The sequence below is a fragment of the Myxine glutinosa genome, chromosome 9, assembly GCF_964187855.1.
Source record: "Myxine glutinosa chromosome 9, kmMyxGlut1.1, whole genome shotgun sequence".
NCBI lineage: Eukaryota > Metazoa > Chordata > Myxini > Myxiniformes > Myxinidae > Myxine > Myxine glutinosa.
Window position 1 is genome coordinate 120,863,543 of NC_136269.1, and position 26,340 is coordinate 120,889,882.

The 26,340-nt window shown below is 42.9% G+C and overlaps 1 protein-coding gene and 1 long non-coding RNA gene across 4 annotated transcripts in view; one reads left to right on the forward strand and one right to left on the reverse strand.

The window, feature by feature from the left end:
* The window catches only part of LOC137435006 (putative proton-coupled zinc antiporter SLC30A4), a 49,267-nt gene extending 33,196 nt beyond the window's left edge, over window positions 1-16,071 (forward strand). For 2 of the 3 annotated variants that reach the window (XM_078784844.1, XM_068128326.2), the window contains exons 8-10: window positions 12,075-12,180; window positions 15,184-15,318; window positions 15,450-16,071. In XM_078784844.1, coding sequence (XP_078640970.1) covers window positions 12,075-12,180; window positions 15,184-15,318; window positions 15,450-15,580 — 372 coding nt within the window. In that variant the 3' untranslated portion in view covers window positions 15,581-16,071. The remainder of the gene's footprint in view (window positions 1-12,074; window positions 12,181-15,183; window positions 15,319-15,449) is intronic. The other variant, XM_078784843.1, reaches the window with a different exon arrangement.
* LOC137435009 (uncharacterized) overlaps window positions 1-26,340 on the reverse strand; it is a 183,898-nt gene that overhangs the window by 118,544 nt on the left and 39,014 nt on the right. The window lies entirely within an intron of this gene.

Here is a 26,340-nt window from a genome sequence, read left to right on the forward strand (position 1 = left end):
AATCTCCTGGTCTCGGTAACCTCCGAACCCCGAGAGGAACCCCGGCAGAAAAATATATTACCCTGCATTGAAAATCAATAGTGAAACCACACCAATGATTATAAATGAACAAACTTGTATTATAAATCACACACAGGTAATAGGGTACAGCAAATGGCCATTAAGAGTGCACTCTATATATATCTTATATAAAGTCAAGTGACTCACTGCTCTGCCAGCAAATGAACGGACACTCCTCAATGTCTCTATGACTTTTCCCAAGGCGAATGGGATTCACTCCCGCGGTCGATGGAACGAAATCCGGTCGAAGCCCGAATCTCGCTCTCCAGTCGATATCCGAAGTGTGTACAGTGGGCAAGGGTGCTCTTCCCGCCAAACTGTACAACGGCGCCCTCCAGAGGTGCACCTTCACCGCTCCCTCAGCAAACCGCAACGTAATTGGAGACGAAGCGGTTTCACCCACTCATCCCCGACAGACGGTAGGATGTTGGGGGTGAAGATGACACGAAGGAAACGTTCACAGGTGTCTGAAGCACGGGGTTCAAAATGGCCGACGGCTCTGGCTTGAGCCGATGCGACGAGGCAAGGATTCATCGGAATCTCAGCGCCCCAAATCTGTCTACGCAGATTTCTCCACTCCAGCGAATATTCTTATCGCCGGATGTCCCTTCCAGGAACTCAAAAATCCCCTCGTGGCTGTCGGTAAACCTGGCTCGTTACCGAGCGCTGACATCACCGTCCTCTCTGACTTTGCGCACGCTGCTTCTCCCCCCTCACCTCATTGTCTTCCTCTTTCGGTTTCCCGTTTCACTTACAGTTATCCTTTTGAACTTTTGATAACCGTTCGTGAATAATAAACGTTGTGAAACTAATAATAATACATAATATCAGAAACATGTCCAGTGGGTGAAAACCACAATAATGGAAGTCACAAATCCATAACACTTCCCCCCCTCAAGAAAGAAAGTTTGAACACAGCGAAAACCTTCTTTGCATGCAAACCTTTTTTAAAAACAAAAGTAAATTCACAATCCAAATCATCAATTCCCCTGGGCAACAATTATCAATATCTCAAAAATAAAGCAACAAAATTTCACACAACCCACAGAGATTTCCAAAGTTAATTCACTCTGGACAAAGCATCAGCAACAACATTGTCCCTGCCCTTTACATGTTCAATTTCCCGTTGGACTCCTGCAAAGCCAAACTCCATCTCATTACCCTCTGACTTTTACTGTCAGTTTCTTGTGAATGAAGGTTAAGGGGTTGATCAAAGATCCAAAATCCAGCAAACCGATAGCACTTTTTTTTCGGGAGGCTGAGATGAAAACCAGGTTCCAAGGTGGTTGGGTGGTGAGGCCTGGAAGTATTCACTACATGGACGCCTTTAGGAACGTGGCGTTCACGGTTAATCCATGTCGGAAAGTTCACGACATGGACGCCTTTAGGAACGTGGCGTTCACGGTTAATCCGTGTAGGAATTTTGGCTCGGCTGCTCTGCAGCATTCAGTGCTTCAACTCTTTCTAACTTTCTTAATAATCCCGGTTGGACCGCTTGTCACGGTAGTCAGGTGAATAGCGGTCTCCTTCTCGGCCGCTACCCTGATACTCATTCCTTTGGGAGCTGCCGTAACTCTGGGAGCCCCCATAGTAATATCGGCTGCGGCCACCACCAAAACTACCGCCACGTTGTCCTCTTCTGTAGACCCCTCAACGCCTACGAAATGCCTTCCCTACTGTTATGGTCCGACCCTCCAACTTCTTTCTGTTCAGATCCTTTTCTGCATCTCTGGCATCCTTTGAGTTTTCAAACGTGACAAAGCCAAACCCTCTTGACTTTTGTGTCCCCCTGTCTTTTATCAGCACTACTTCCAAAAGCGGTCCATAGTTGCTGAAGGCAGACTCCAAAACATCTTCATTTGTTTTGAAGTTCAGTCCATCTACAAATAACTTGCTAAACTTGTCGCCATCCCTAACTGGTGTGGTGTTATTTTCCCTACTGGGCTTTTTAACAACCATCGGGTTCCCATAAACTTGACCACGGGCCAAATCATTCCCGATAACAACCGATACTCCCTCTACAGGAAGCGTGGCTTGCAAACCGACGGTGACCGGTCCTGCCACCAAATCGGACTCCAAATGGATGACATGAAGTGGAGCACTAACACAGCCACCAATCCCCTGTAAACGAACACTATCCCCAGTTGCCGTCTCTTCGGACCATGGCAAGATGCCTTCAAGCATTAAAGATTGATGTGCTCCTGTGTCCCTCAATATCCTAACCAGTCTCCGATTAGTCGAGGCTCCATCCAGTGACACAAACCCCTCGGAAATAAATGGTTGGTAACCCTTTTGAGGGCGATTTCTCACAATGGCCATCGCATTTGGAGCCGTACTAGTCGAACTCCGCTCCTGATTTTCCTTTCCCAGAGCATAACAGTTGGACATCCAGTGTCCAGGTTTATGGCAAAAAGTGCAAGTAGGCCTGGAGGAGAACCTCGTGGTCTGCCAAGGCATGGGGGCGGCGGTCTGCCTCGAGCCCCCCGGATGATAGGTCTGTCTTGGAACCGCAGTCTTCTGATTTCTAGAAGTCGTGGTATCAGAGTGGTCCTCATTTTCATCTCGAGGCCGCCCCCCTGAAACTTCGTTCTCTGCACCAGATGTATCATAACTCTCCGTGTGAACTCTAGGTGGGAAGTTAGGTTTATGGAACCTCATCCTGTGTGTTAAGGCATAGTCATCCACCATGGTTGCTGCCTCATACAACTTTGGTACTTTCCTTTCCTCCAGATGTACTTTAATGTCCTCGTGGACGCACTGTTGGAATTCCTCTACCAGAAACAATTGTCGCAATAGTTCGAAGTCTTTCCCAACTCCTCTTGAATCACACCACCGATCAAACACGGTTTCTTTCATTCTGGCAAACTCCACATGGGTCTCATTCTCCCTCTTCCTGGCGTTCCGGAATTTTTTCCGGTAAGCTTCAGGGACCAATTCATAGGCCTTGAGAATGGTTTTCTTCACTATCTCATAATCTGCACATTGCTCAATCGGTAAAGCCGAATAAATATCTTGAGCTTTACCCACCAGAACACTTTGCACTAATATGGTCCAGGACTCCTCCGGCCATTTTAGCATTTGAGCCACTTTCTCAAAGTGTAAAAAAAACTTGGCTACCTCCTTTTCATTGAAGGGTGGAACCAGCCTCACATGTCTGCCAACATCCCAGGTGTTTTGACTAGTTATGGAACCAGTCGGCATGGGTGGTACCTCTCCCCGTTCTCTCATGAACTCCAGCTCCCTGACTTTAATTTCCTGCTGATGCGCCAATTCACGGTCCTTTAACTCCCTTTCGGCTCTTCTCTCCTCTGCTTCGAGTTCTCTTTCCACTCTCCTTTCCTCTGATTTTTTCTCTTCTAACCTTTCCTGGAGTTCTCTTTCCACTCTCTTTTCCTCTGCTTTTTCTCTTCTAACCTTTCCTGGAGTTCTCTTTCCTGTACTTTTAACCTTTCCTGGAGTTCTCTTTCCACTCTCCTTTCCTCTGTTTTTTTCTCTTCTAACCTTTCCTGGCTCTTCAATTGCATCTCCGTTTTTTGGAGCTCCACACTTTCTTGTTCTGGTAACCAATCCAAGGCTCCCTCTCTCCATGTTCCTTGTTCCACCATAGATTCTATCACCACTGTCTGCATCTCTGTTTTCTTCATTTTAGCTCGGACCTCCAAGCTAAAATGTTTGCCCAATATCAAGAGTTCCGATTTCAGTAACGCTCGGAACTGTGCCTCACTAAGGGTCGCTGTAAACTTCTCTGCATCAAACTCCATGGTGACTATCCATTAACACCTGTTAACCTTCACACAAGAAATTTCCCCCCAAGAATTTTTTTTTTTTTTTTTTGAAAAATTTGGGAATGTTGAACAAATTCCAAAATTGGAAAATTTGGGAATGCTAGGGAATTCTATCCCGGACGATATTTAAGGAATTTTAGATCCCGGACGAAGATCCAATTTCGAGCCCACGAGTTTCAATTGGACGAGCCCCCAATTTCTGTTACGGAGTCCTCTACAATCTCCTGGTCTCGGTAACCTCCGAACCCCGAGAGGAACCCCGGCAGAAAAATATATTACCCTGCGTTGAAAAACAATAGTGAAACCACACCAATGATTATAAATGAATAAACTTGTATTATAAATCACACACAGGTAATACAGTACAGCAAATGGCCATTAAGAGTGCACTCGATATATATCTTGTATAAAGTCAAGTGACTCACTGCTCTGCCAGCAAATGAACGGACACTCCTCAAAGTCAATGTCTCTATGACTTTTCCCAAGGCGAATGGGATTCGCTCCCGCGATCGATGGAACGAAATCCGGTCGAAGCCCGAATCTCGCTCTCCAGTCGATATCCGAAGCGTGTACAGTGGGCAAGGGTGCTCTTCCCACCAAACTGTACAATGGCGCCCTCCAGAGGCGCACCTTCACCGCTCCCTCAGCAAACCGCAACGTAATTGGAGACGAAGCGGTCTCACCCACTCATCCCCGACAGACAGTAGGATGTTGAGGGTGAAGATGACACAAAGCAAACGTTCACAGGTGTCCGAAGCACGGGGTTCAAAATGGCCGACGGCTCTGGCTTGAGCCGATGCGACAAGGCAAGGATTCGTCGGAATCTCAGCGCCCCAAATCTGTCTACGCAGATTTCTCCACTCCAGCGAATATTCTTATCGCCGGATGTCCCTTCCAGGAACTCAAAAATCCCCTCGCGGCTGTCGGTAAACCTGGCTCGTTACCGAGCGCTGACGTCACCGTCCTCTCCGACTTTGCACACGCTGCTTCTCCCTCCTCACCTTATTGTCTTCCTCTTTCGGTTTCCTATTTCACTTACAGTTATCCTTTTGAACTTTTGATAACCATTAGTGAATAATAAACCTTGTGAAACTAATAATAATACATAATATCAGAAACATGTCCAGTGGGTGAAAACCACAATAACGGAAGTCACAAATCCGTAACACTTGTCAGTGTTGTTGTAGCAATGGGGCCGATTGCATGGCTGGCCGAGTTTTTGTAAGAACATTCGGGAAAAATCACCTGGGCCAATTAGACACTGGGGTTTATTAATCTTACGCCCTAAAACTAGTTAACACAAAAGCCACGCCCCTTATGGCGACATGCAAACACTCTTAACCTGCACGTTTACCCTGCTTATATACATCGTAAAGGGCTTTCTATGCACCACGCGGTCCATGTTAAACTAAGCCATCTTACCTTTCCTATGAGATTCATCTCTACCCCCAAAAACGTAACAGTATTAAGACTACTATTCAACCTATCAAACCATACACACGTTATTAGCTCATGATTTGTCTCCACCGGTGAGTTCTGACTAGTTCAGGACAAAGTTGTCGCATCTCAAATTGACAAAAGAATGCACAAGCTGATTGTGAACCAACGAAATTGTTACTCTACACCTACCGGGCCATCCAGTTCAGGCTTCTGCTAATGGAAAACAAGGAGTTTAGTTCTCGCTTGAACTAGTTCCAGCCTGCGCTAAGAGATTGCTTTAATGGACACCTGGACAACAAGTGCCCTCAGTGAATTATTATTATTATTATTATTTCGGGCGTGCAGGTAGCGCGTCTCCGAAAGTAGATGGAGGTTATGGGATAATTTCCTCCGAATTATCGATCAGCTAATTCCCCCAGAATTACAGATGCCAAACATCTGTGGGCAAGTGACCTCAACATCTTATGTGCAAATATATTGTTGAGATGTGGAGTTTGCGCTAGTAAGGTAAGGTTGTTAGACTTCAAGATGGCAAACTTCGAAGGCACGAGAAGAGAGTTACATGCACCTTTAGACTGATGAGAGAGCACTATCCTCCCGTGTTTACTGATGACAGAACCTTGGACCTTTCAATATCAACTGTGCATGTAAAAGCTCCAGAACTGGACATGTGATGCATCATATCATACTCTAGTCCGGCAGCTAAGCTAAATATAGCATAACAATTGTGCATTTTTTGAGGAAAGCACCAAATTTGGCACACTAGTAGACTATCATATTATGAAAAGATCTGGATATTGGGCCATCTCAGATTCAGAGATTTGATTTTTGCAAGATTTGCAGATTTTGCAGATTTGCAAGCTGAGATTGCAACGCCAGGGACGGCCGACTCCTTCCTGCGAGCTGCCCACGTCACCCGCACAAGGAGAGCTCATCAAATAACTGCAGCGGCACTGCACATCCTGCAACACCGTGCGTATGAACGCCACTGTATGACATATGCTGATGATGCAGAAGACCTGCCTGAGTTCGAAGACTGGTGTCACCAGAGAGGAGAAGACATTCCCAACTTTCAGTACTGGGAAACTGTGCTGGAACTAGAGATGTTGGTACTGGTCTACGTGCGTTCTCCGCGGCAGGCTTCATTCACGATGTACCTTGATGCCCTGACGGAACTGGTCCCATGGTTCCATGCCTTAGACCACACACACTATGCCAGGTGAGTCCCTGTTCACCTGAGGGACATGGTTGCACTCCCAATGAAGCACCCAGATGTAGCCAGAGAATTCAGGGCTGGCAACTTCACTGTACAGAAGACGAAGAAGGTGTTCTCTTCGATCCCAATTGACCAGGCGCATGAACAGAATAACGCCTGCCTCAAAGGAGATGGTGGAGCAGTCGGCCTCACTGACAACCCAAGTGCCCTGCGGCGTTGGATGATTGCCGGGCCAGAAGTTGCCAGGGCCATAGAAGAGTTCCAAGATGGCCATCAACACTGGGGGAGGCGAGAGGACACACGTCATCACGACCAGACACCAAGTGTGCAGACCTCTTTCGCCAAGGATGTCCGCGCCCTTGTCAGCGTCATAGAAGAGCTTGGCAACCCCTTTGAGGAAGAGAGCATGGATCTGGTTGTCCTTGACACAAAGGAAATTGCAGGTCCTGCTGCAGTTGAGACTGTCAGGAATGTGAAGAAGATTGGCCAAGATCAGTTCCAGGCTTTCACCAGAGAATGCCTGGTGGAAAGGACCAAGCCAATTGATGATGCAATTCGTCGGAACAAGCTGAAGGTGTCATTTTGGAAAATGGCTGCCACAGCCATCAGGGGCTGAATTTGAGATGGCCCAATATCCAAATCTGTTCATAATAGGATAGTCTACTCGTGTGCCAAATTTGGTGCTTTCCTCACAATATGCACAATTGTTATGCTAAGTTGCCCCACTACTCCACATTACTGAGATCCACTGAAGAGTGATCCCAATACCTGGATGTCTCAGACTCTGATGCGGCCACATCCATTGATGAATCCAGACATTGGACTCTAGACTTTGGTTTAGTCACTCCCTGACATTTGTAGTCGCCTTTTCAACCACAACGTCTTGTGATATGACCCATTTTACTATAACAAAGACAACATTCAGTCCTGAATCGGCATCGGTCTGGGGAATGCTTTCTCCCCCATCTCTAACAATTGACGGTCTTCGTTGTTATAGACAACGATTTATGGACTGTACTCAACGACTGACTCCCCCCAAAACCCTCTCAAATCACAGCAGTTCCACTTCGAGCTGACTCATGGGCCAATGGTCTTCCATGTAAGTCTATTGGTTTCCAAAGCCTCTTCTGAAGACTTTCATCACTCACCCCAAAGATGAATTGGTCCTGTATGAACTCATAAAGCATCGAACCATACTCAGTGTCCACTTGCCTCTTGTGCAGTAGTTCTGCGAGGAATGAACTGATGGACTGCTCTGTTTTTTGCAGGGTACCCATCAACATGCAAGGGTTTTATGGGTCTTGGGCGAAAAATGTTCTTTAACAATTATCTCAACTAGTGAGATACCCATGCTACGCACAGGTGGGAGGCCGGAAGCAAACAGGCAATGCAGATACGGCGAATGCTAAAGCATGAAACCAATAAATTCCACATTCCTGTAGCACCCTCAGTCGCACGTCAGACATGGACAGCAAGTTCGTGGAGGACTTCCATGAAAAACGTACCCGTTCACAAACAAACGGGTACGTTCACGTATAGAAACATCGATCGTGGGTCCGTGGCGAATCTGCATATGGCGATCCGCGAAATTCACGTTTAGAAGGTAGAAACCATCACGGCATGTCGTCATTCACTTGAACTCAATTTCTCTTTTTTCATTCCAAACAACATAACTCCAATCACAAATTAATCACAAAATAAACGTTTAACAACATTGTTAATGTTGTAAATTCCTTCATTGTAAAAACCACCAAATCAACAGTTAAAAGGATTTTGACCGATAGGTGTTACGGCCTTGGCAAGATCGATGGAGACAGCGATCTGTTAGCGTATACACCGCCCAAATAGCTATGTGGAATTCTCTCATGTAGAGATTAAACTCACGTCGTTTGAACTTTGGCCGAGGTCATTATTTACTTTTAATGATGTTTATATACGAATCAAAAAGAAGACAATTGGTTTTGGGTCGTCCTTTCTGCATATCTCGTGGGATTGTGAGTTGGAGAGACGACCGTGATGGCGGGGAGGGGATTGGCATTCTCTCAAGCAGGGATTCAACCCATGTCCTTATAAAAGGTCTTTGTCCTAGGTCACCGAGTCTGATCGGTGCAGCTGTGCAGCACAGCTGTGCAGCGATCGGTGCAGCCGTTTGTGCGGCACCCGGGAAAATAACGTTATGTGGGAGTCCAAACCTGGAAATGCTGGAGGCCAAAGCTGAAATTGGAAAAACAATATACTCCAGGAGATCCCAGGATTACCCACCCAAAATATCGTTGTGATCGGTTCAGCCGTTTTTGCGGTACCTTCGAACGGATGGACAGACAGACAGGCGGACGGACATTTGGTGAATTACAGTAAGATATCTTCAAAGCCGACTTCTCCCGGTTTTCTGGGTGCTCGAAGTGACTGGATGGATGACTGCATTCATTTCGTCTCCCACGACCAACAACAAAATGGATGATCTGTGCCCCGCGTCTGCCATGATGTAGTTCACCTCATTGTAAAATGACAAACGTTACAATGACTGCCTGGGGTTGAACTCCTTCACATTACCGCACATAGCCATCGTTTTCTTGTCACCATATTTAATGCCCGGAAAACAAAAAGGACACCAGAGTGAAGGATACGTCGAAGGAACAATTGGCACACGTTCTATTTCCATTTTGTCCCATGGCAGTAAACCATGTACTGTACAGACCATGCCTTCTATCAACTATCTGGTACGTTACACCAGGCCTAGCTCAACTAAGTTATGACAAGCAGCTGGAAAACGCAGGACTTTTTACATGAGAGAGAGGAGACGATTTTCGTGGATCTGATGTGGCTGTTCAAGATAACAATGGCTAAAGACAAAACTAGATGGTATTCATAGAATACTTACCCTGCGCAGTCAACTTGGTGTGAGCCAACTCTTCTATTTTTGAACGTTTCTTTTTTTTTGATCCAATATGGCTGCCAGACCACGTGAGCGATGACATCATAAATTTATATTCTATAAATAATTGTTGCATAGATCATGCTCAATAAATTTCAAACTGATCAGCCTAAGCGTTGTCCCTGTCGAATTATGACGTCGTAATTATGGCACCAATGACGTCATCGTTAACACGTATTCCCCATATGGAGTTATTTACAATCAGCCACGTTTCAATTTTTTAAAATGCTGACATGGCACACACTTTACTTTACTGAAATGCAGACACAAATGTTATATTTTCGTCAAAAATCGTTGGAATTTCGCCAAATCTGTTTTGGTCGTGTGTTAATATACCCCAGCGATTGACAAATCTGAAATCAGAATTTTATTTCAGGTCAAAATGGCCCCATGAGGTCGCTCCATACTTTGCCTGCTCGTCATTTGCAGTGTGATAATTAATTCCATGCCCACTCTAGAAGACTCTTCTTCTTCATGCAATAACAACTTCTAGCTTCCAGACCTTAAATTCAATCATCTTGAAATTTAGCACACATATTACACATCATTACCTCAACTATAATATAAAGTTTCACGTCGATCAATGAAGCGGTTCAAGAGTTATAATGTTTAAAAATATTTTCGTTTAATTATTTATATCTGCCAAACCACATGACCTGTCGCAAATTCCAAAAGGTGATTTTAGTAGACTGGTATGCTGAACTCATCTGTGAAGTTTCCCCTTGATAGGATCACAAATGAAGCAGGAGCTTGGTTTTAAATGTTTATGCTTAAAAAACGTCATAACTCCCCGTGAGGTCGACCCCGTGAGTCAATCGGACCAACTGTTGCCGAGAAAATGAATTTTTTAAATGCAGACACGCACGTACGTACGTACGACGTACGGACGGACCTGAATGCTTAACCCTGCCTTTCGCTTCGCGAGCGCAGGGTAATAAATAGATCCGATTGGGTTGACGGTCATCTCTCAAGGTTGTAGCTCAGACCTCTGCTGATTTGGGGGAAACCCCAATGGGAACTGCCTGATTCCCTGGGAGGCCCCCTGATCCAAAATAGAAAAATTTAAGACCGAGCGATCCTGCGGACCATCAAGTAGAACGGCTGTATCGGGTTTCAGAACAATAAATTGGTCAATAAGGGACGAGTAGGGATCTTAAGTTTGGGGGGTAACCCCCCATGGGAGCGCCCATGATCCAAAATTGAAAAAAGATGGACGGACAGACGTCCGGACATCACATCCCGTTTTATAAGTCAATTTCTTCGGGAATCGAGATGAGGTGACCTAAAAAGTGCAGAATAACTGTTCAACAAATGGACACCAGCAGGACATGGGGGTACGGTTTAAAAGTGAAAAAGAGAAGAGTTAAGACGATACTATCTTACTATCGGAAGGCAGGGGTATTTCACTCAGAGTGGTGAATGCATGGAACTGCACGCTGCACGGGTAGTGCCATTTGAGGCAGTCTGGAAGTAGTGGGGATGGGGAGTACGATGATGTAGACATGATTGGGCAGGCTTGATGGGCTGAACAGCCTGCTCCTGCATTGAAGTTCCTTGTGTAATTATGGATGAGATAATTGCCCCGGAATTACTGATGGTTAATTGCCCCACTTTCATGATGTCTATGGCATATAATATGATCTGTAATGCCAGCTTCCATTGGGTAGCGTTAAAGGATACACATTTACATAGAGAGAGTTGGGGTGCTCTCCCCAACCTGAACCCCCAGGACTATGATTTTGGTTACCACCTCAAACCTTCCCATGCAAACTCCGAGTACAACCATGAGTTTTCAACTCATTCCATGATTCTGGAGTGAATAGAAGTCAAACACCCAAACAAGCTTCTGAAATGATACTATGATGATGATCATCATGATGATTGACGGTCCTGGTTTAATTTGAACTTTTCATTTTGAGCTCACCTGGAACGTAGTTCTGGGGAGCTTATGCGATGGTGCGTCGTCAGTCCGTAAACACTTCCAACTTCTTCGAAACCGCTTATGGGATCATGAACAAATTTGGCACAAATGATCTTTGGCCTGTTGCAACTCAAGTTTGTTCACGGCATTTAAAAAATCGTGGACTAAGGAGGTTTACCAGGGATCAAAGTGGATCCAGGTTTGACCCCCAAAGTAGGAATTTACTTTCTTCTCTGAAACGACAAACACTATTTTGATGAAACTTGACCACAACCATCATCACCGGCGATGTACCAGTTTATTCTCGACATTAAAAAAAATTCGGGGTCTAAGGCAGTCTGTGGGTTCTAAGGTACAGTCGTGGCCTTTGGGGTTGCGCCCCAAAGTAGGTATTTTTTGTTTGTTTGTTAAAGTCTTATAATTATGTTGGTATGATTCTACATGCTGCCCTGTCTTCCAGCAACCACTGAAATTGGTTTAACATACCGTGATACTGTTTAAGATTCCTTTAGTCTGTGTAGTATACTGCTCTATTCTGCGCCAGGTGAGCGCCCAGGGGTATTGCCCCTATAGTGAATGTTTTTCATTTTTCTGCCAATGTGGGTCAAAAGGCACGTCCTCTGATCCCTCTTTGTTCTTGGTATTTAAAGCTTGGGACATGAGGAGTCTGGGTAAAAACTAAATTATATCATTGTCGTCATCACCTTGGACCTACAGCCAGAGTACAAGATCGCGGATCCAATCTGCACTTTCCTTTTCTCTGTACTTGTCCTGATGTCCACGACACGCATCCTGTGGGACACTACGCTGCTGCTGATGGAGGGTATGTGCGAGGTCTTATGGATTGTTCTTGTGATTGATGTACTATGGCGATGATAGAGGGAGGATAATTAAGAGGTACAGTCGTGGCCAAAAATATTGGCACCCTCGCACTTTTTTCAAATAACTCACAATTTTCTCGAAAGATAAGTTGAAATTGACAAAAGTATTTGGTCTCCACAATTCTTTATTTCAGTGTTAATATTACAGAACCTTTGTTTTTGATTCAGAACTTAATATATCCTTTTAAATCAGAACATAACAAAATTATTGACACCCTGGACTTGATATTTGGTAGCACAGCATTTGGACAAAATAACTACAGTCAAACGCTTCCTATAGCCATGAATGAGCTTCCTACACCTCTCTACTGGCAGTTTGGCCCACTCTTCTTGTGCAAACTGCTCCAGTTCTCCCAGATTTGAAGGGTGCCTGCTCCCAACTGCTGTTTTCAGATCTCCCCACAAGTGTTCAATGGGATTTAGATCTGGACTTATTTATTGCTGGCCACTTCAGAACAGTGCAGCGTTTTGTCTTGAACCATTCCTGGGTGCTTTTTGAAGTGTGTTTGGGGTCATTGTCCTGCTGGAAGACCCATGACCTTCGACGGAGACTCAGCTTTCTGACACTGGGTTCAACATTGCGCTCCAAAATGCCTTGGTAATCTCCTGATTTCATGATGCCATGCACACATTCAAGGCACCCAGTGCCAGAGGCAGCACAGCAAATCCAAAACATCACTGCACCTCCTCCCTGTTTGACTGTAGTGAAGGTGTTCTTTTCTTTGAAGGCTTCATTTTGTTTTCTGTAAACATAGAGATAATGTGCTTTACTATAAAGCTCTAATTTGGTCGCATCTGTCCACAGGACATTTTCCCAGAAGGATTTTGGCTTGTTCAGGTGTGTTTGGAAAATTCCAGTCAGGCTTTCTTATCAGTGCGGTCCTTTTGGGTCTCCTACCATAGAACCCCCTTTCATCGAGTTGGTGACGGATGGTGCGAGTTGAAACGATCATACGTTGTGTCTGAAGGTCAGCTTGAATCTGTTTGGCAGTTGATCGAGGTGCTTTCTCCACCATTCGAACAATCGTTCGCTGCAATCTTCGAACAAGTTTTCTCTTGCGGCCACATTCAGGGAAGTTGTCTACAGTGCCATGGGCCTTAAACTTCCTGACAACATTGCGTACAGTGGACACAGGAACATCAAGGTCTCCAGAGATGGACTTGTAGCCTTGATTGTCCATGCTCGACTACAGTCTTGTGTCTGACCACCTCAAGACAATTCTCTTGCTTTCTTTCTTTTCTCCATGCTTATTGACCCCCAAAGGGGTCTGTCACACACAGTGACACAAAACAGCAGAATGACTCCTTTTCTCTATTCAAACTGGTTGAATGAGTGGTTTGTATATTGCAGGCACCTGCAACTCACCACAAGTAAGTTCAATTCCAAAGTAAAGGAGAATCACCTGCTTGAAATCTAATTATTTCTAACAACTTCTAAAAGGTGCCAATAATATTGTCTGGGCCATTTTAGGGTTTCTGTGGAATAAGCTAAGATTTAGTAATTTTTTCAGCTTTTTCAGTTTTGTTCCACTGCAAACCAAAGAGATACATACTGTATGTGGATACCAAAATAATTTTTAATTTCAACAATTTTCTGGAAGAAATGGTGCATTATTTGAAAAAAGTGCAATGGTGCCAATATTTTTGGCTGCGACTGTACATTTGCAGCGACAAAAAATCACTGTGGATTGGATTGAAAGCATTTCATTTTTACAGAAGTTGTTACTTGCAAAAATCAAAGATTTCCCATTATATTGGTTGGTCTTGTGCGTTATTGTGTCTGTTTGTTTGTCTGTCTGTTTGTCAATTGCCTCCAGGTCACAATTTTATACTGATCTTAATGAAACTTCACAAAATGGGAGAGTAGTTTGTCATAAGGAAGAAGTCTATTGATTTTGAGGTCAAAAGGTCAAAGGTAATGTTAAGGTCAAATTTCTGAAACTAGCAACGGTACCCGCCCTATGGGCAGGGCTTCAATTATGAGGCCCAAATGACAAGGCAAATCATCCGAAATTGAAGGCTTTTTTATTTTAAACGATTTATATAAACATCCTTTAAATCATATCACACGCAAATCATCAAAATATATTAAAAAAGAATTTGTAGACTTTCAATAAAAGCCACATCACTGTTCATATTGGTAAATATTATTCCATAGTGTTTGGAAAAATTGGAAAATTAGAAAAAAAATTGGAAAAACAATATAGCCTATTTTACTCCAGGGGGACCCAGGATTACCCACCCAAAATTTTGTTGCGATCGGTTCAGCTGTTTTTGCGGTACCTGGGAACAGACGGACAGACAGACATTTGGTGAATTATAGTAAGATTGTCATTTTTCATCCGATTGACTTGAAAGTTGAACAACATTTGCATATTGAGACACTAAATTTGGAAAGCAACTGTTTTTGAGGTCAAAAGGTCAAAGGTTAACTCAAGGTCAAACTTGTAACATCATCAATTTTCATCTGAAAAATCGTCAATTTTCATCTGATTGACTTCGAAATTAAACAGCAATTGCAGAGTGTCGCATTGAAAATTTGAAACCAACTATTTTTGAGGTCAAAGGTCAGCTCAAGGTCAAACTTCTAATATAAATTTTCATCTGAAAAATAATGAATTTTAATCCGATTGACCTGAGTTTTGATTGAGATTGTGAACTTTCATCTTAATGAAATCGACAATTTGATGTATCCATGGCAACTTTTTGTGGTGGGAGGGATGGATTTTACAAGTACCGTGCTCTGCATGACGTCATTCTTGTTTTTATGTTTTCAAATGTATCAATAGCACAAATTAGCTTGGCTTAGTTGGTTTAGACACCATGCGAGGTGTTGCACTACTTTTGACGACTATTGACCATATGTTAGTCATAGCAACTGACCCCACTTTTGACGGTTTACCTTTGTAAGAGCTGAGAGGTCGATTGTAGCCAACTTTTCACAGGTACCCCAAGGCATGTGGACACAAACGGGATGCATTTGGAATTGGCTACACTTCCAGGTGTCCACGAGGTGGAAAGGCTGTACGTTTGGGGCCTGACCACCGATGTGTTGGCTGCTATAGTACAGCTGCAGCTAGGTGAGTGTGGCGACGGAGGTGAAAAAATGACTTCCAATGGGATTAGTTAATTCATTATTATAGTGACCTCCTTGGTCTCCCTTGATCTCCATTGTGCACTCGTGTAACGTTTCATTTGTCGGGGGAAGCAGAGCCTGGTGCCGATTGGTCAGAGGTACGATCCGCAACCACGCGGCTACTCGTTGGCTCCTTCAAGATCCATACCTGCGCAGTGGACATCCGACCGGCAGGTCATCCAGCTTGCCGTTTCTGCCTCACATGACCCTCGACCCACCCGGGTCCTTTGGTTCCATCAGCTCAATTGTAATATCTCAAACTCTATTCATAATGGAGTCTTCGATATTGGAATTATAATATTTGTCGCGGAAGGATAAACAATGATATATTGAGTGAGAGGGTTTGGAATTTTTGCATTGAGCTGAAATCATTCTTTGCTTCTTTGGCTTTATGTCTTATGTACAATGGGTACAAATATGCCGGTGTGCAACAAGATGCAGCAATGAAACGCTTACCCTCCCCCACCCCCCCCCGCCCCCCCCCCTCGTCTTCTATCATGTACATGAGGCCTTAAGACAGTTAAATGAAGGATTTGCCATCCGTTGTGTGAATTGTTCATGGACACATATATTAGCAACGGGTAAATTGGGGATAGTTTTATAGTGAGTTGGATTCATTTTATTATTGTGACACTGTTTGCTTCTTGTATATTCCTGACCCTTTTTGTTGTTGCACGAATACAACTTATAAACCTGACTTGGTCTCTGCACAACTCTGAACTCAACCTGCCCGATAACGTGGCTTTCGATACGAGGATCCGGCAGGGAGTCTTTGAATCTGGTGACCGTCGCAGTCACTTTGACGCAACTCGCCGGATTCAAACCGGGATTTTTGGAAAGGTCTGGCGGCTGTAACAAGATTTTAAGGATCTGCTAAAAAAAAGAAAGAAAAGAAAAAAAGTTCATTCTCAAGAAACACAAAAGCAAGACCTGACTTGAAGGCATTGATGGATGTTGCTGAAACCACAAATTGGGGCAGTTTGATTAAAATTTCAAAAACTCCAAGAGTAAAGTCGTGTTTCAGATTGTCAATACATACCCTTGGCTTCAACAATATCACGATGTGCACCCTCATATGTTCCTGCACCTCACCAGACTCATCCACCTCCTGCACCCTACCTGTCTCATCCATCCCCTGCACCTCACCTGTCTCATCCACCTCACCAGTCTCATCCACCTCCTGCACCTCACCAGTCTCATCCATCTCCTGCACCCTACCTGTCTCATCCATCTGCTGCACCTCACCAGTCTCATCCATCTCCTGCACCCTACCTGTCTCATCCATCCGCTGCACCTCACCAGTCTCATCCATCTCCTGCACCCTACCTGTCTCATCCATCCGCTGCACCTCACCAGTCTCATCCATCCCCTGCACCTCACCAGTCTCATCCACCTCACCAGTCTCATCCACCTCCTGCACCTCACCAGTCTCATCCATCTCCTGCACCCTACCTGTCTCATCCATCCGCTGCACCTCACCAGTCTCATCCACCTCACCAGTCTCATCCACCTCCTGCACCTCACCAGTCTCATCCATCTCATGCACCCTACCTGTCTCATCCATCCCCTGCACCTCACCAGTCTCATCCACCTCCTGCACCTCACCAGTCTCATCCACCTCCTGCACCTCACCAGTCTCATCCATCTCCTGCACCTCACCAGTCTCATCTGTCTCCTGCACCTCACCAGTCTCATCCGTCTCCTGCACCTCACCAGTCTCATCCGTCTCCTGCAACCCACCAGTCTCATCCATCTCCTGCACCTCACCAGTCTCATCCGTCTCCTGCACCTCACCAGTCTCATCCGTCTCCTGCACCTCACCAGTCTCACCCACCTTCTACACCTCACCAGTCTCATCCATCTCCTGCACCTCACCAGTCTCATCCATCTCCTGCACCTCACCAGTCTCATCCATCTCCTGCACCTCACCAGTCTCATCCGTCTCCTGCAACCCACCACTCTCATCCATCTCCTGCACCTCACCAGTCTCACCCACCTTCTACACCTCACCACTCTCATCCACCTCGTGCATAGTGCGAGACATTTGCTTGTGCAAATCACTTTTTATTTCCTCGTTTACTCAATGGGAGTATGACCCAGCGCATTTAGACATGGAGTGGTCTCTCCGTTTTGTTGTTCTGTTTGGCAATTCATTCCATTTCTTTCAGTTCTGTTCTGGAATCCGTTATGTTACGTTATGGTCAGTACTTCAGTTAAGTTATGTTCAGTTCCGTTCCTTTCCATTCCCTTCAGTTCACCGACCAATCCGTTCTTCCCAAATCTTCCAAAACAAATCCCAGAGCATCTCAAGAGCAAGATGGGGATACATTTATTCCCTTTGTACGCACGAAGAAGGGCGGAATTGAGAGCAGGAAGTAGAAAAAAACACAATGGTTTGAGGAGTGGCAAGATGAGGAAATTCAATTGTGTATTTTCAAAAAGTTTCAGGCCCCAATAAGTCGATGCCGCCCCATAAAGGTGCCCAATGTTGTGCCCACAAACCTGATAAGATTCCTTTTATATTATGTGTTTTTTTCTTGTCCATTTGCTTGCATAGCTTCACGTTACCTGCCATCCAGGTGCAGTGGTTCATCCCCGAATTTGGAAGATTACAGAAAGAAATGAGTAACTTGCCTTCCGAACTGTCTTCGTACTACAGTTTGTAGTTTACCTGTCACTGCCTCCCTTCTGGAATATTTCATCCAAAGATTAATCCGCCAAGGTTGGTTGGTACGGAAGACGATGCATTTTGTGTAGGCCTCCTCAAACAGAAATAAATGTAAATGGTAATCTCACTGTTTTCAACAATCCCAATGCCAACCATTGGTGCCATCTCATTATTGAAAAAAAAATCGTAAAAATCCATGCTTCCTGGACGACACCTTTGTACAAAGAGAGGTGTGCCTGAACTACATTCACATCACGTCTTCAGTTGTCGTGTCCTGAATCCTCTTCACCTCTTTGCTGATGTGAGATGAACAGGATTCAGGACATGATAACAGTCATGGTCTTCTCGTACCCTGAAGAGCATTTGGGCTGACCGGATGACCTAGAGGGATGCACACCTGCCTCCAAACTGTCCTGGGGTTGAATCTCGACGCAGCTATAAAATGTCAGTTTGGTGTTTCATATGCGGGGTGTTTCATCAATGTGTGTGTCGTCCCTCGGATGGACATGAAACTGGAAGTCCCGTCTGCCAGCATGGGTCGGTGGATGTTAAAGATCCCATGGTGTCCTTCAGAAAGAGTAAGCGAGTATCGCCGCACCCTGAACAAGCTCCAAATTCCTGCCCTAACTAGGCAAATTCCAGACCTTACTGCTGACTGCACGTCGACTGATCTTGCTGCTGTCTGCACATCGACTGACCTTACTGCTGACTGCACATCGACTGATCTTGCTGCTGTCTGCACATCGACTGATCTTGCTGCTGTCTGCACATCGACTGACCTTACTGCTGACTGCACATCGACTGATCTTGCTGCTGTCTGCACATCGACTGATCTTGCTGCTGTCTGCACGTCGACTGATCTTGCTGCTGTCTGCACGTCGACTGATCTTGCTGCTGTCTGCACATCGACTGATCTTGCTGCTGTCTGCACATCGACTGATCTTGCTGCTGTCTGCACATCGACTGATCTTGCTGCTGTCTGCACATCGACTGATCTTGCTGCTGTCTGCACATCGTCTGATCTTGCTGCTGTCTGCACATCGACTGATCTTGCTGCTGTCTGCACATCGACTGATCTTGCTGCTGTCTGCACATCGACTGATCTTGCTGCTGTCTGCACATCGACTGATCTTGCTGCTGTCTGCACATCGACTGATCTTGCTGCTGTCTGCACATCGACTGATCTTGCTGCTGTCTGCACATCGACTGATCTTGCTGCTGTCTGCACATCCATCGGTGGTAGTGGGAGTGATGTGGGTGACAATAACAGTTGTGTTGGTGGTGTTGTGAGTGATAATGGTGGTTGTGATAGCGTTGAGAGGGACAATGGTAGGTGTGAAAAGGCGAAGAAAGAATTGCGCTCTGTCATCGGCAGGTGTAAGCGGTCGTACAAGGATAAGATTGAAGAACACCTACACGATGGTGATGCTCGTAACGCTTGGAGGGGACTCAGGCATATGATGGGAATGAATGAGAGGCTCAAAGATGGTAGATTGGGGCCTTCGACCAGTCTGGAGTTGGTCATGGTCATTTATTGAACGGACTTTTTGAAAAACTTCCATCAGGGAGACGCTTTCGTGTAAGGAGGATGAAGAAGAACATTTTCAAAAGGTCATTTGTACCACGTGCAATTCAAATGCTAAATTCAAATTCCTCGACATTTTGCTGTTTAGTCAACCTTCCATATTTTATATTTATTTTATGTCTTTTTATTTTGTTTTCTTATTCCCTTTGTGTTTTATGTTTTAATGATGGTTAACTTACGGTGTCACCAAAGAATAATTTCCCTCAATATGGGACAATAAAGATTTATTATTATTATTATTATTGAAGAACAAGAACGGCACTCAGTAGAGAGCATATCTCCGCCTGGTTGGCACTTACAAACTTCTACTAGCTGGATCAGGATCCGGATCATCACCAAAATTTAATCAATTCTTGCTCGTCACACACCCAACCGGTCCACCAAGTTTCGTCCAAATCCATCCACAACCTTTTTGAGATAACCTGCTATGTATCGTTTTTAGCCCAATCTCCCAATGGTGAAGAATCATTAAAAATTAAATAATTCTCATATCCGAATCCATGTTCAGATTTTCACCAAAATCGAATGGAATCGTCCTCGTCAGACACCCAACCGGTCCACCAAGTTTCGTCAAAATCCATCCACAACCTTTTGAGATAACCTGCTCTGTATTGTTTTTGGCCTTATCTCTCAATGGTGAAGAATCACTTAAAAATTCTAGTAGCCGGATCCGAATCCCGATCTTCACCAAAATATAATCATGTCGTCCTTGTCACATGCGCTACATCTCTGCTAAATTTCGTCCGAATCCGTCCACAACCTTTTGAGATATTTTGTTCACAAACAAACAAACAAACAAACACAAACGGACAGACAGGGGTGAAAACATAACCTCCATCCACCTGGCGGATGATAACACTGATTGCTGGTAAATGCTGATTGTTGGTAAATTGCTGGTAAATCCCTCATCGTCGAGAGGATGTGATGAGGAATATAAAGAGTTTATGTTTGGTTGGAACCTGCAGGTTTTCGGGTTAACTTTCCCCAACAAGCAAAGTTGGAATTTGTCCGTTCAAGGAAAACGCTTCTTCCTGGTCGTGTCCATGGAGGAATGTTCACGGTATACTTTTTATGTAACTGGTACCACACATTGCACTCGTTTGTAAGGTGCAAATTGATAACCGATAAAAGACATCTCAGGCTTGCCAAGGCTTAGTAGGTTGCGCACTCACCTTGAGCTGTCCTACCTGGGTTTGAATCTTGATCCATGCATAAACTGCCACCCTGGTGTTTCACGTGCAGAGTGGTACATCAGTGTGTGTACCAACCATCGGAGGAACGTTAAGCCAGAGGACCCGTCTGCCAGCACTCGTTTCTCACAAAGAGGAGGCGAGTTATCACCAGCATTCTGAACAAATCACAAATTGCTTCCCAAACCCTCTTGCAAAACTGCCCTTGGTCACCAAAACAATATGACCAGTAGGAGTTCAATGGGGGCTTCATCCTGTGTCCAGTGGATTGAAAACGGGCTGATGGATGATGGATGATTGATGATGGTGATGAAATGCATCTTGAAAAGTTGGGTCTAAACCCTTTTCTAAAACGGATGATAAAGTTTCCCCGGAAAAAAAAATTCACAAACATCTTGTTTTTTATGTCACCAAGTTTTCGATTTTGTAAGCGAATTGTAAAAATATTGTTTAGTTTAATTTAAAATGTAATAAACGTTTCTCCTGTCCCTGCCCTTGTCCATGTCCATGGATGTTCCAGATCGATGCTGTGGAGGGAGCAATGATGTCCCGAGTTTGGGATGTCCTGGTGGTCGCAATTGCGATGTTATTGTTTGCCGGAGTTAAATCATTTGAACCATCTTCCTGGTTCAAGAGGAAGAGCCACAAAACAAAGTCCCGCACTCAGTGGTGAGGAACACAAGTGACGTTTAAATCAATGTTTTACTTTCTATCAATATTTTCATCCAAGGGGACAAGATAGCTCAGGAATTTAAAATGAATTGACGTTGAATTTTTACAAATAACTAGCAAAGGATCGACCCTCTGGTGGGTCGAGTTTGCACATTACTTGCTGAAAAAGAACAGTCGGTGTTTTCCAAGAAAACTATAGAGCTGTTTGTGTGGTCTGTTTTATGGGACTTCAAAAGGGTTAAGGGTCTTAAGTGTGTCAGGGTTGCAGGAGTTCTAAATGGTCTTTGGGGTCGTCAATGTTCTTAAAGGGTTTTGGGTTCCAAAGGGTCTGAAGGGGTGAAAAGCGAGAAAGAGGTCTAAGGGTTCTAAACAAAGATGCAAATGTCTAAAGGGTCTAAAAGGTCTTCAAAGGTCTAAGACGGTTACAGTCCTACAGGGTATCATGGGCTCTTTAGGATCTCAGGGGTCTAAGTTCTAACGGGGTCCATAGGGTCTTAATAGTTAGTCTCCTCTAAGGGTTCTAAAGGGTCTACCCGCATGCACATTGGGTCTATAAGCCGATAGGGTCTACAACCATGCAGCCGCTCTAACAAGTTACGTCATCAAGTCTACGATAGTTAAATTTAAGCTTATTTTGGACTCCTTTGTAGTTTATTATGAAATGTTATTTTTAGGTCACGATGCTAAATATAGGTCTTACCTCCACCACCGAAGGAGGCCACAGGTTACTTTTTCACCCTCTCGGTTTGTTTGTCTGTTTCTCTGTGAACAGGATATCTCAAAAATGTTGTGGACGGAAACGGACGAAATTTGGTGGAGAGGTTGGGAATGTGACAAGGAAGAAATTATTTGATTTTGGTGAAGATTCCGATCAGGATCCGAGATTATTTTAAATGTAAAAATTGATTCGTTACCATTGAGAGACGTGGCCAAAAACGATGCATAATATGATATTTGGAAACGTTGTGGATGACTTAGGACAAAACTTGGTGGATGAGTTGGGAAGGCCTGAACTTAAAATGGATTTGATTTTGGTTCAGGTCCAAATCCAGATCCGGCCCATCATTGGGAAACAAAACGTAAACTATTCAGCCAGGTGGAGGTATGCACTCCACCGAGTACCTGTTCTAGGTTTTTCATTCAATGGTTAACACTGCAACCTTTGTACAAAGACTTTCACGATACGCTACTGTTATTAACAACGCTGACATGAGTAGGGGGAAAATGGGGGTTCTGAGGCGCATTAAATTTAACATTGAAGTCAATGGGGGAAATTAAGGAAACTTATTGACTCACACCCCCTCTCTTGAAAAATTACACCCCCTTTTCTCTAATTAAATTGCGCCCCTTTTTACTCTCGCCTGAGGAGGGGGTATTGCATTTGAGTCTGTTTGTCTGTTTGTCCGCACAGAATAAATATGATTTTCTCTGCAACTGTTGGTCCGATTGACAGGAAATTTTCACCATAGGTGCAATTCCACCTGTATAATTTTAAATAATAATTATGACGTCATCGGTCACGTGGTTTGGCCGCCATATTTGTTTTAGCACAAAAACCTTTCCATGGGTGGGATTAAACTGGATTAAACTGGATTAAACTCCATACCTGGATGACCCGAAGATGACCTTTATTGAGTTTTCCCCATTAAGTTGGCTTGGGTTCTGAGGCACATTAAATTTAACATTGAAGTCAATGGGAAAAAAGGGAAAAACTTATTGACTCACACCCCCTCTCTCATAAAATTACACCCCCTTTTCTCTCAAAAAATTGCGTCCACTTTTTACGAAGCTAATTTACCAACTACTAAACACACATATAATTTAAACTTGAAGTCAATGGGGAAGGAGCTAAAAACTTAATAACTCTCTGGATTTTTAACCAGATTTCACCCTCTTTTGGGACAACCTATTTCCAAATATTTAATCCTCAATCGACCTAACTACTACTCATAGGTTCTAGCTCACCTCAAATTTAACATTGAAGCCAATGGGGAAAAGTATGGAAACTTATTGACTCAAACCACCTATCTTGAAAAATTACACCCCTTTTTTCTCTCATTAAATTACGCCCCCTTTTCTCCTTCCTAAGCCCCGCCCACTTTCCCTATACCTTGCCCATGGCTTGAAATGCCAGGCATGCCAGGCTTGAAAAATTACACCCTTTTTCTCCCTGCATTTAACTTATTAACTCCCCCCATTTTTCATTATACTCATGCAGAGACCCAACGAATATTTGTGTTTCATTTTTAGGGAATAATTTAATTCTCTTAGAAGAACAATCACCATCTCGAATATTGACAAATGTTATATTAGAATTTAACTCTCGGTTTAGGTATCGCCGTTGAGCTGATATGAAATGATAAACTTCTCTTAATGACCTCGTCTGACCCCCTCCCGAACCACATACCATTTTGAGATTATAGTAAGTTATTTTCCCCTCAATCTCTTGGCAATCACTTTTTTGTCTAATAAATACAATATTTCAAAACACAAAAGACAAATTTCAATCAATCTCCTCATTTAAAAAGGATACTGAAATATATTGCACTGATGTAAAATTGAACAAAGATGATTTCAATAACTTTTGGACCTATGATGAAGGATAATATGAGCTACTCAATACCTTTTAAAGGAAGATCATTCTCTGTCTTTGGGAAGTCGTCAATTAAAGTAATTATAACAAAAGTTTCACCACTATTTATGGAGATTTATAATAAACTAGAGGAGGTAATGAAACATGTAAAAGTATCAAAAAAGAAAACTCTTTTTACTGAAGCTATCGAAAAGGAAGATAAAACTATTAGCTCTAAAGACGGTGAAATTGCTATATTCTTTAATAACCCCAAAGATGTTACTCTTGATGAAATGAAAGATGTTAATATATCAGGAGAAATGTCATTTCGCTCAATAGGAGTTAGGAACCATTTTAAAATTACCTTTAATATAAAATATGTTGTAGTTGAATCTGTTAAAGAAAAAAAAGTATATGGATATAGACGGTAATGTTTTTTCTTCTAATTCAATATGAGTCATTATTCACGTGAAGATTTTGTTGATTTTAAAAGTGATGATAGTGGTAGTGAGACTGTCTTCGCAAGACAGTTATGATACTGAGAGTTTGTGTTTTAACGATAGCTATGAAAGTAGTTTTATAGATGATGATGATTATGAAAGCACCGATTATAGTGAAGATGATTTTTAGTTTAAGTAATCTTTTACTATATAAATATGATAAATCCAAACGACATACCAGATATTGAGCCTCTTGAATTCCCTGATACTCCACATGATAAATTAGAGAATTGTCCGGCTTGTGATAGAGTGGGATTAAACACAGAGTCAAAAGCCCATAAACAATGTTTATTCTGTGATTATCTTTTAATTAATGATGATAAAATAAAATAAAAATATATAACTTTTAAATTAGAACCAAAAATGAATTACTTCACAAGATTAATGAGAGATCAATGTTAAGTATTTTGATGAGATTACACCATTTCTTACAAGGGAAGAGGCTATTGTATTGAGGAAATGTATGGGGGTTTAATGATATTTATTATTTAAAATAATTTTAATGGAAATGTTAACACAAGATACTAGGAACAACAATTGTTTTAATGAAGCCTCAGCCATTTTAGACCAGTTGATGAATATGAAAATAATTAATAAATGTCAATACAAAGATATTTTATTACATATTAAATAAGATGAGAAGCACAATTCTTCGTTTTAATTTCACGACAAGTGATTACACAGCTTCATTCCCTTACACACTACAACTTGACCCCGCAAAAGAATATGAAGCATCTTTATTGTCAATGGAAACTTACAATACCCATTTTAATATCACAGAGAAAAATAACAAGTTTAGTTATGATTCAGGAAGTGGATATAAAACTATAACAGTTTCATCCGGAGCTTACGAGATTTCTCAAATATCTTCTGAAATTTCTCACCTTATGAAAGAACAAGGTGATGAACCAAAAAATATTGTTATAGATATTCAAAAATATACTTCAAAATCAACTATGAGACTCAAAAATAATTATACATTGATTTCACAATTGATAATTCATTTAGAGAGCTATTGGGTTTCTCTTCAAAAAAGATTGAGACTAACGGGACGTTTTACAGTGATAATGTTATTCAAATATCCTCCGGTATAAATTCGGTATTAATTCATTGTGATTTGATTGATGGTGCTTATAACGATGGAATAAGAACAAATACAATATTTTCATTCAGCGCATACGCAACCCCGATTGGTTATAAATTCAATATGGAACCAAAAAATCTTGTCTATTTACCTGTGTCAGGAAAAATCATATACAGAGTAAATTTTAGGATAACCGATCAAGATAATCATACGATTTCCTTTAATGAAGAAATTATATCTATCAGAATTCACCGACGTGAAATTTTCCAATAAATAAATAATGGTTATTGTGAGGAAACACGAGTTGGGAAAATATAAAATAATTACAGGCTCAGGCATGTTCCTTTCACCATACTATAAGGGTGAAGGTATGTTTCTTGGTAGACTACACTATAAACCGAAGAGACAACAGGGTGTAGGGCATCAATTTAGAAATAAAGGAGATGGGATAATTGATACTCTAATGGGTATTGGTTCAACCATTCTTAAACATAAAGACCTAATTGGTTCAACTGCTTCTGTTGTGGGAAATGTAGCAGGTGCTATAAAGAGTATCAAAGATGCTCAAAAGGAGTCTCATAAATTACAAGCAATCAAAGAAATTTTAAAAAGGCAAAACTCAACTATCTGCACAAGAACGACAAAAAAATCATTCAAATACTTGGGTCAGGGTTTCAACGATTTTAATGCTATAT